Genomic DNA, 9,372 nt, shown 5'->3' on the forward strand with positions numbered 1-9,372 from the left:
AGTGTGCATGTGTGTATAGGAGGGGTGAGAACAGTGTGCATGTGTGTATAGGAGGGGTGAGAACAGTGTGCATGTGTGTATAGGAGGGGTGAGAACAGTGTGCATGTGTGTATAGGAGGGGTGAGAGCACTGTGCATGTATGTATAGGAGGGGTGAGAGCACTGTGCATGTGTGTATAGGAGGGGTGAGAGCAGTGTGCATGTGTGTATAGGAGGGGTGAGAACAGTGTGCATGTGTGTATAGGAGGGGGTGAGAGCACTGTGCATGTGTGTGTATAGGAGGGGGTGAGGATGGGGGCAGGGCAAAATGAGGCCAAAGTCTGCATTAGCAAAGCCTTGAACACCATCCATACAAGGGTTGACTGCCTGTCTCGAAAAACAACAACAACAACAACAAAATAATAAATAAATAAATAAATAAATAAATAAATAAAAAATAAAAAAGAGCCGGGCAGCGGTGGTGCATGCCTTTAATCCCAGCACTTGGGAGGCAGAGACAGGCGGATTTCTGAGTTCGAGAGTTCGAGGCCAGCCTGGTCTACAGAGTGAGTTCCAGGACAGCCAGGGCTACACAGAGAAACCCTGTCTCGAAAAAATAAAAATAAAAATAAAAATAAAAATAAAAAAACAAGGGTTGACTGCAAAAGAATCGGGAGCTAAAAGTGCACTCCAGATTCAAAGTGGGGGAGCCTAGGAAGCAATAATGAGAAGTCTTGGGCATCCTGTAAATAAACCCTCTGCTGCTCATCTCCTGAGGGACAAAATATACCCCAAAGGAGCACTGTAAGCCCTTGGGGGTGGCAAGGCAGCTGCTTAGGCACAAAATGTAAGGCGCCTCCCTCTAAACCTTATGACCAACAAGACACTCTACATCAACGGTGCTGTGCTACATTTGCTAGGGCCTGGGATGAAGAACCACTGGTGTTTTATTCATGTATTTATTTTTGAGAGAGTATGTGTTTGTGTTTGCACCAGCACAAGTGTGGAAGTCAGAGGACAACTACTGTAGTCCTTCTTCCATCACAGTAGGTCGCAGGGATTAAACTCAGGCCACCAGGTTTAATGGCAGGCACAGTTAGTCACTGAGTCACCTTGCCAGCCCTCCTTTGAGATGGGACCTTATAGGCTGGTATTAAACTTCTGAGCCCAGGTGATCCTTCTGCCCTAGCCTCCCAGCTTCTGGGACTGCAAGGTGCTGGAAGATTTTACTATTTATGTGTATGAATGTTTGCCTGTATATATGTATGTGTACCACGTCTGTGTGCGCCTGCTACCCACACACATCAAAAGAGGGCATTAGATACCCTGTAACTGGAATTACAGAGTGTTATGAGCTACAATGTGAGTGCTGGGAACTGAACTCAGGTCTTCTGGAAGAATAGCAGTGCTCTTAACTGCTGAGCTGTCACTCTAGCCCCTGGCTAGTTCTAAAGGTGGGGCATGAGTCCAGTAAACATAAGCAGTCCTGTCTGAGGCTGCACAGGACAGAACACAATAATACACTGAAACAAGGAAGCCCACAGTGGGCTGAGAGCAGGCGGGGGCCCCGTCTCAAGGTCTCTAGCTAGAACACAGGCCAATGTCAGCTATATTAGGAATTCACGGCCAACCTGGATTATATGAGATTCTATTATAAAAACCCAAATCTGGACCTGTGCGATGGCTCAGTGGGTAAGGGTGCCTGCCTCTAAGCTTGAGGAACTGAGTTTGATCCTTGGGACCCACATGGGGAAAAAGAAGATGGACTACCACAAGTTATCCTCTGACCTCTCTCTGGTACCATGATGGCCATGAACATTCACACACAAATACATACATGGAATTAAAAAATAAAAATGAAACTACAAATCCTAAATGCACACAGCCTACAACTGACCTTTAATGGACTTGTCATTGAAGTAGTCCTCTAGTCCTGGGCTCCCCTGCGTGTCAAACAGACTCTGGTTCACCACCGACACTGTCAGAATCTCCTCGGTGGACATCTCCATCAGCTCGTCTTCACCGTCCAGACTCGACAGACCAATCAAATCGTTATTGTTAAATAAACTGGCTCTGACTTTCTCAACTTTGGCTCGGGACCTTATCTGTGTGAACAAGGAGAAAGGGTGAGCTCTGCTGGGTCTGCCGGGGCCGTGGGTCTGTGTGAACAAGGAGAAAGGGTGAGCTCTGCTGGGTCTGCCGGGGCTGTGGGCACTGCTGACTTTGCTCCTGGGACACTCCCTCCCAATGCCAATGCGCTCATTACAGAACAGCTCACCTGGGAAGCTCTGCAGCCTAAAGGGTGGCCAGTCCCCAGGAAGGTGGCCCAGCTGGGAGAGCCACTGATGAAAGTTCTTGCCCTTGGGCTTTATGCAGCCAAAGGAGTGGGAACTTACTCTTATAGTGGTGCTGGGGCGTGCATGAGCCCAGGACTTCGTGCACACTAAACAAGTGCTGCACCCCAGTGCTGGCTTTTACCTTTGAGTCTAACTCTTGTAAAAGTGCAAGAAGTCATTAGATGCCTCATTCCTAAACAAGGTAGCCCAAGAAACATGAGGCACGTGAAGTAGCGATCACCTGGGCACACACAGCACCTGTACTCAGCATCCCTGGAGTACAATGAACGTGCTTCTCATGCTGCCGCCATGCTAAGTGCCTCTCAAAACACAGCCATGGTCCTGGAGTGTACTTGCCAGAGACCCTCACCCCACTCACAACAATGAACTGCCTATGCCTTGTAACACCAGACTGGATGTCCCTCTTAGAGCTGACCTCACGAAAAGCGGCTGCTTAGAGTTGCCCAGAATCCCATGTTGCCTGCTAGCTAACAACGCCTTGGAAGTAACATGGAGAAGCCATGTTGGCCAGGTCAGGGTTGAGTGGCTTTCAAGGCTGAGAGCTATTACCTCCACCACTGCAAAGCCTTTGATAGGGCGTGTTGTGAGAGGCTGGGTGTCCAGGGATGTGACCGTGTACATTGAGCTCACGTCGGACACAGACGCTGCCTCTGGATTGTCTAGAGGTTCCCCTAGACTGCCCAGACTGCCCAGGCTGCCAGTGCTGCATAAGGAAATGTCCAGGCTTTCCTGGCTGGACACTACATGGGGTTCCAACAGGACAGGAGGAACAGGAAGCTCCAGGCCCGAGGGCAGTGGGTCCACTGAGAGGTCACTAGCAGTCTGTGAAACACACTGGGAGCTGCAGACTGAGGCCTGGCTGGTGGAAGCCGAGGCACTGATGCTCATGGCGGGGGCCAGGCTGCTTGACGTGCTCCCCTCCAGGCTGTCCACACTGGGGAACCCCAGCAACTTGTCAGATTCCACCTTGCTGTCGCCGCCCTCAGCCTTGTCTTTTGGCTTCTTGGGGTCCTCATCCTGCAGTGGGATGTAGATTTCATCTTTGAAGACACCGCCATGGGCATTGCAGGCCTTGCGGATGGCCCCTCGGACAACAGCCTCATCCAGGTGGGTGGGAATGCCAGAGATCACTAGCAGGCGACTATGGGCAGTGGGGCCTACCAGGGCCTGGCAGGCATCAGCAATGGCATCACTTGTTACACCTAGGCCCTGTGGGTCCTTTTTGGTAAGGTGACGGAGGATGATGAGCAAGGTGAGGGCACGGTGGAACCACAGCATGTCCTCAGGCTTGCTACCCCCAATACTAAGCATGGTGGAGTCTGAGTCTGTGGCACGGGAAGACTGGCGCTTGTTGGAGGAGGAGGCCTTCTCCCGCTTCATCTTGACTTTCTTTCTCTTGGACAGGAGGCTAGGGCTCTGTGGTGTCTGTCCTGGGGAGGAGGAGGAGGAAGAGGACGAGTCACTGAGATTTGGGGTGGTTGTTGAGGTCACCCCGCTAGCTGTGACACTGATATTGGTAGGTAGAGTTACTTCTGCAACTGCCAGGCAGCCTTCCATGAGGGCGTGGAAGTAGGTGGAAAATCTGCCCTGGTCACCCACAGCTGCTGTTCCAGAGCCCCCACAGGCACTGCTCGAGACCCAGCTCTGGGTCTCCTCGTCGTACAGCTTGTGAAGCTCTGACTGCAAGGCCATCAGCATGGCTAGGCAGGGACTGAGCTGGAGGGCGATGGAGGAGGACAGGCCAGCTGGGTGCTTCCGCTGCTCCAGGGTGTGTACTGTGCGCAGGAGCTCAGCCAACAGGTGGAAGACCAACTCCTTCACACAGGCTGCCATGTCTGTGGTCCACAGGAAGTTTCCTGAGACAGACAGAAGAGAGAGTAAGCATGGAAGCACTGCTCATCACATCCTAGGAATAGCTCTGAGCCGTGATGGAACTTACAGATGGTGCCCCAGTGCAGACTGGTCATGGCTTTTAGCCCATGCCTGGGACAGCACACCCTGCCACCTGCTTCTGGAGCACGGGCCAGACAGCACTGCTTTGCAGAGGAGTGGTGAGAAGTCAGTAGATACTTCCCAAGATACAGGATGCCTGCCACTGGGGATGGGTAACTCAGCTCACTTCCTCCACACATGCTGACAACAGTTTAAACCTGCCCTAACTTAGTCAACAAGAGAGCCTTGGTGTGGGCTGGGCAGAGCTCGGGTCAAAGTGCTTGCCCAGCATGCCAAGGCCCTGTGTTTCACCCCTAGTACTGCTTGGCAGGAAAGGGAGAAAGAAATGAACAGAGAAGACCGAGTGAGGGGAGGAGAGGGAAATGAGAAAAAAAAGGAGGGAGGCAGGGGAGTGGAGAGAAGAAAGGAGAATAAGGAAAGGAGAGATGGGGAGGAAGGAAGAACGTTCAGAAAATCTTTTTTTTTATATTGGTTTTTATTTTTTTAAATAAAATTTGTTAATTTTTAGTTTATATGTATGTATGCCCCTGCATAACTTTATTTGTATCATGTGTGTACTGGTGTTCATGAGGTCAGAGGGTGTCAGATCTCCTGGACCCAGAGTTCCATGCTAGGTCCTCTGAAAGAAGAGTAAGTGTTCTTAACCACCGAGCCACCCCTCCAGCTCATGGTTCTTCTTTTTATTTATTTGTATGTGTTGAGTCTGTGTGTCTGTCAGCCATGTGTAGGCAGGTACCCACAAGGACCAGAAGATGATTTCAAATCCCATGGAACTAGAGTTATAGGTGGCTGTAAGGTACACATGGATGCTGGGAACTGAATCCCAGTCCTCTGGAAGAGCAGCAGATGCTCAACTGCTGAGCCCTCTCGCACCTACACGTATTCATCTTTAACACAGGAGCCTTTGGAGGGCTACAGCATTAGCTGAAATTTCATAACAGTATTTATTTTCCTTGTATTTCTCTTATACTCACATTTTAAAGTTACGGCAAAGGTATACTAATTTCCCATTTATAATAGGGATGTAAAAATTCCTTGAAAATTAAGTTTAGAAAAAGTAAGCGGCTGGGGAGTCAGCTCAGTTGGTAAAGTGCTTGCTTTAAAAGCATGAAGAACTGAGTCTGACTCTCACACCCACACATAAGCCGGGCACACTGTAACTCCAGTTCTCCGGCAGACAGGTGCTTGCTGTGTGGCCAGTCACCTCCAGATTCAGTGCAAGATTCTTCTTCAAAAACTAAAGTGGGGAACAACCGAGGAAGACACCTAACAACGACCTCTGATCTCCAATGCATGTGCACTTGCACACACACACACACACACACACACACACACACACACACAGGAGTTAAGTGTGGTTGTGCATTCTTATAAGTCAAGTCAAGAGTTCTGAAAGTAGAGGCAGAAGGAGCAGGAATTCAAAGTCATCCTTGGCTACACAGCAATTTCAAGACCACACTGGCTAAATGAGATTTAGTTTAAAAAAATAAAATAAAATAAAAAACAAGAAAACACCAAGAGACAAAAAGAGGTAGAAGAAGGAGAATGAAGAGGAGGAGGAGGAGGAAGAGGGAGAAGAGGAAGAAGAGGAGGAAGAGGAGGAGGAAGAATCCCAACTGACCAAAGCAGAAAAGAGCTGACTTGAATAAAGTACCCCATTCTCCAGGCACAATTCGTGGGTACGAGAGAGAGTCATGAAGGGAGCGTGACACTGGCTCTCTTTGAGGAAAAATTATCAAAAAAGACGTCCTGGGCTGGGGACGTACCTCAGATGGTAGAGTGCTGCCCAACATATGTAAGGTCTGTGCTGCGTCTGACCCAGAACAAGACACACACAGCCCAGAGACACATGTAGTCCCAGCACTCAGAAGGCAGAGGCAGGAGAGTGGAAGTCTGAGATCATCGTTGCCTACACAGTGAGCTCCACGCTAGCCTGGGCTACATAAGATCTTGGCTTAATGAGAATCCTAAATCGCAGGATATTTGCTCACACTGTGAACCCCGGGATGATGTTATTTACTGGAAAACTGTTTTTAATTGTGGTGTGGCTCAACCCTAGCACACACCTTTAATCCAAGAGCTTTCTGTTTATTGTAAACAGGATTAAATAAAGTCAACCACAGGTTAAGAGGCAGAGCAAGCAACCAGTTGACAGGAAGTGAACTTAGGAAAGAAACAGCGAAAAAGAAGTCAGAAAGATGGATAGACATACAGGAAGTAGAAGGGACAGACATTCAGTTGGAGGGTTTTGAGATGGCTTGAAGAACTGAGAGCTCCTTTTCCTTTTTGGACAGCAGCTGAGGAGGAAGGTCAGCTGAATACTTTCTCTGCTTCTCTGGGCTAGCAGGCTTTCACCCCAGCATCTTGCTCCTGAGTCTTTATTGGTAAAAATCAAACATTTGAGATTTTGTCAAAAACAACACTCTTACTTCATGGGAAGAAAGGGTTTATGAGAAAGAGAAGCAACACGTGATGCTGATGAGGAAGTAGAGTCTGTGACTTAAGAGACACTGTGTACGAAACTGAGCAATAAAGCTAAAACCCAAAACCAAGGCGCGGTGCCAAGAGCTCTGCATATCTGATGTGCACGTGATCTGTGGAGGGTTCGGGGCTCAGCTCAGGGCTCTGTACGTGCTAGGCAGGCACTCGGCCAATTGTGCTGCTGCTCCAGCTCCCAAACGCTATTCACGTTGCCTGGAACTAGAGGGAGGAGGCGGAAGCTGAGGTATGTGAGCAGCTATGAGGATGGTGAACATTTTGGGCCATGTCCCAAGGAGGCAGCTGTGTCCACAGCTACAACGGAGTAGGCTGCAGCTGGTTCTAACCAGATGGCCTTGCACTGGATAGAGCTCTTCTGGGGCTCCCAAGGCTGCTACTGCTCAGGTATAGTCCTCTGGGGAGGGCAGTGAGCTTCCTGCTCTTCTGGGAGAATGCCGCTTGCAAGTTCTTACTGACAACAAGCTTGTGAAGTTCCTGTGCCTGCCTTGTGTCTAGGCTCAAGGCTTACATCACCCCCACCATGTCTTCAGCCCCCACCACCACTCATGGTAGCACAGACATCTGTTCCTACAAGAAGCACTGTCCAGGGTATCTTGAATATCCTATAGGCTTAACATAGATGCCACTTTTGAAAAATTGGGAGGATCACAAAAAAATGTACTGCTCTAGATTTTTTTTTTGAGATAAAAATAAAAATTTATGGTGGTGTTCATCTTTAATCCCAGTTTGAGGCCTCCTACTTTTCACAGGGCAGCCAGGGCAGCTATAAAGTGAGACACTGTCTACATTTAAAAAAAAAAAAAAAAGCAACGTGACAAAAGCTCATAGGCCTGGCAAGACATGGTTTGACAGTAAGCAGTCAGGCTTGGTCTTTCCTCTGCTTACCACTTCAGTGACACGTGGCCCTGAGGCACCTGGGGATTGCTGCCTGGTTTGTTTTCCTTTTCAGCAGGGAGGGTCCCATTCCTCTCTGCCCATCACCCTGACTCCACCATCTCCAAATTGCTGGATTGGCTTTAGCACATACACTAGAAGTCTGTACCTCTATAGTCATTCAGCCCCCACTGTATGTCCTGATTAATCTCAACAGTCTTCAGTGGGATTCACCCCTAAACCATGAACAGGACAATTGAGGATTAAAGCTTAATGTTTACTTCAAATATTCTGGAAGTACGTTTGCACGTGATAAGTTGGCCATTTGTGAGTGTGGCGTGCTTGAAGGCTGTCTGCAGCCCTGCGGCTGTCGTGCTTCATCTGGGAGCATTGCTCACACCCATGCTGTCCTTCAGTATCAAAGTTACAACTGACAGGGAGAGTATCATGCAAACACTTACAGTTTGGTATTGTTGCTTTTAGATAGGGTCTCACTGTGTAGTTCTGGCTAGCCTAGAACTCACTATGTAGACCAGGTTAGACTCAAACTCAGAGAGATCTGCCTGTCTCTCCCTCCATGCCTGGCAAATATTTAACACTTTAAGGCCTGACAATATTATTCTTTGCTTCATAGGTGGCTGCCATTATGTATGTGTGTATGTATGAATGTGTGTGAATGTATGTGTGTATGTGTGTGTCTGTGTCTGTCTGTCTGTATATGTGTATGTATGTATGAATGTGTGTATATGTATATATATATGTGTGTGTGTGTGTGTGTGTGTGTGTGTATGTATGTATGTATGTGTGTGTGTGTGTGTGCAGTACAGTGGTGACACCCGGCAGAGCACAGACTTGGAGTCAGGCCTGGGTGTAGCATCTGCTCCCAAGCCTACCTTCAGTGGCAGTGCTCTGGCAGGCTATAGTTCTAGGGTGACCAGTAGCCCACCCCAATCCACCCCCCCACACACACACTTGTTCCAAGAAATAGCACCTCACCCAGCAGTTCTACCACGTGCAGGAGGACGGAGGCAGGGATGCTGTCAGGCTCATCCTCTGACTTCCCTTCACTGTCCTCCGATTTCCAAGACAGCAGCTGCTCAGCAAAGGCCATCGCCAGAGGGAACTCCAGGGGCAGAGAGTGCAAGACCAGCACTGCTCCAGGAGGTGGGGATACTCCTAAGAGAAGGGCCCAGAAAATACCGTGTGATTGGCAGCATGTGACCCAAGTATATCTGAGAAAGCACCTGCTGCCCAGTGTCTCCAGGCAGACTCATCTGCAGGTGTGGCAACCAGAAGCCAGCCCTGGACTGCACCTGCTCTTGTGGCAACCAGAAGCCAGCCCTGGACTGCACCTGCTCTTGTGGCAATGGAACACAGGGCAGCTACTGGGCAGGCGGGCGTGATGCTTCTATCTGTCCCCTAGCCCCTGCAAGGCCGAGGCAGGAAAAGTTTGTATTTGGAGCTATTCTGGGTTCCATAGCAAAATAAACAAGGAAGTAGTCAGTGAGGAAAGGAAAGGATACCCAGTGCCTCAAGACCCACAACTCCAGTGGCGGTGCACGCCTTCAGTCCCAGTTCATGGAGGCAGAGGCAGGCGGAGCTCTGTGAGGTTGAGGCCAGCCTGGTCTACACAGTGAGTTCCAGGACAGCCAGGGCTACACAGAGAAACCAAAACCAAAACCAAAAAAAAAAAAAAAAAAAAAAAAAAAAAA

At 49.2% G+C, this 9,372-nt stretch overlaps 1 protein-coding gene across 6 annotated transcripts in view; it reads right to left on the reverse strand.

The window, feature by feature from the left end:
- Hectd4 (HECT domain E3 ubiquitin protein ligase 4) overlaps positions 1–9,372 on the reverse strand; it is a 155,410-nt gene that overhangs the window by 16,546 nt on the left and 129,492 nt on the right. For all 6 annotated transcript variants that reach the window (XR_003711261.1, XM_028765893.1, XM_028765892.1 and 3 more), the window contains exons 60-62: positions 8,657–8,836; positions 2,885–4,191; positions 1,876–2,083 (exon numbers count right to left, since the gene is read on the reverse strand). Coding sequence is in view for 5 of the 6 variants with exons in the window: in XM_028765893.1 (XP_028621726.1) it covers positions 1,876–2,083; positions 2,885–4,191; positions 8,657–8,836 (1,695 nt within the window). In the remaining variant the exon portion in view is untranslated. The remainder of the gene's footprint in view (positions 1–1,875; positions 2,084–2,884; positions 4,192–8,656; positions 8,837–9,372) is intronic.

This window comes from Grammomys surdaster, unplaced genomic scaffold, assembly GCF_004785775.1.
Source record: "Grammomys surdaster isolate TR1022 unplaced genomic scaffold, NIH_TR_1.0 166, whole genome shotgun sequence".
Classification (NCBI taxonomy): domain Eukaryota; kingdom Metazoa; phylum Chordata; class Mammalia; order Rodentia; family Muridae; genus Grammomys; species Grammomys surdaster.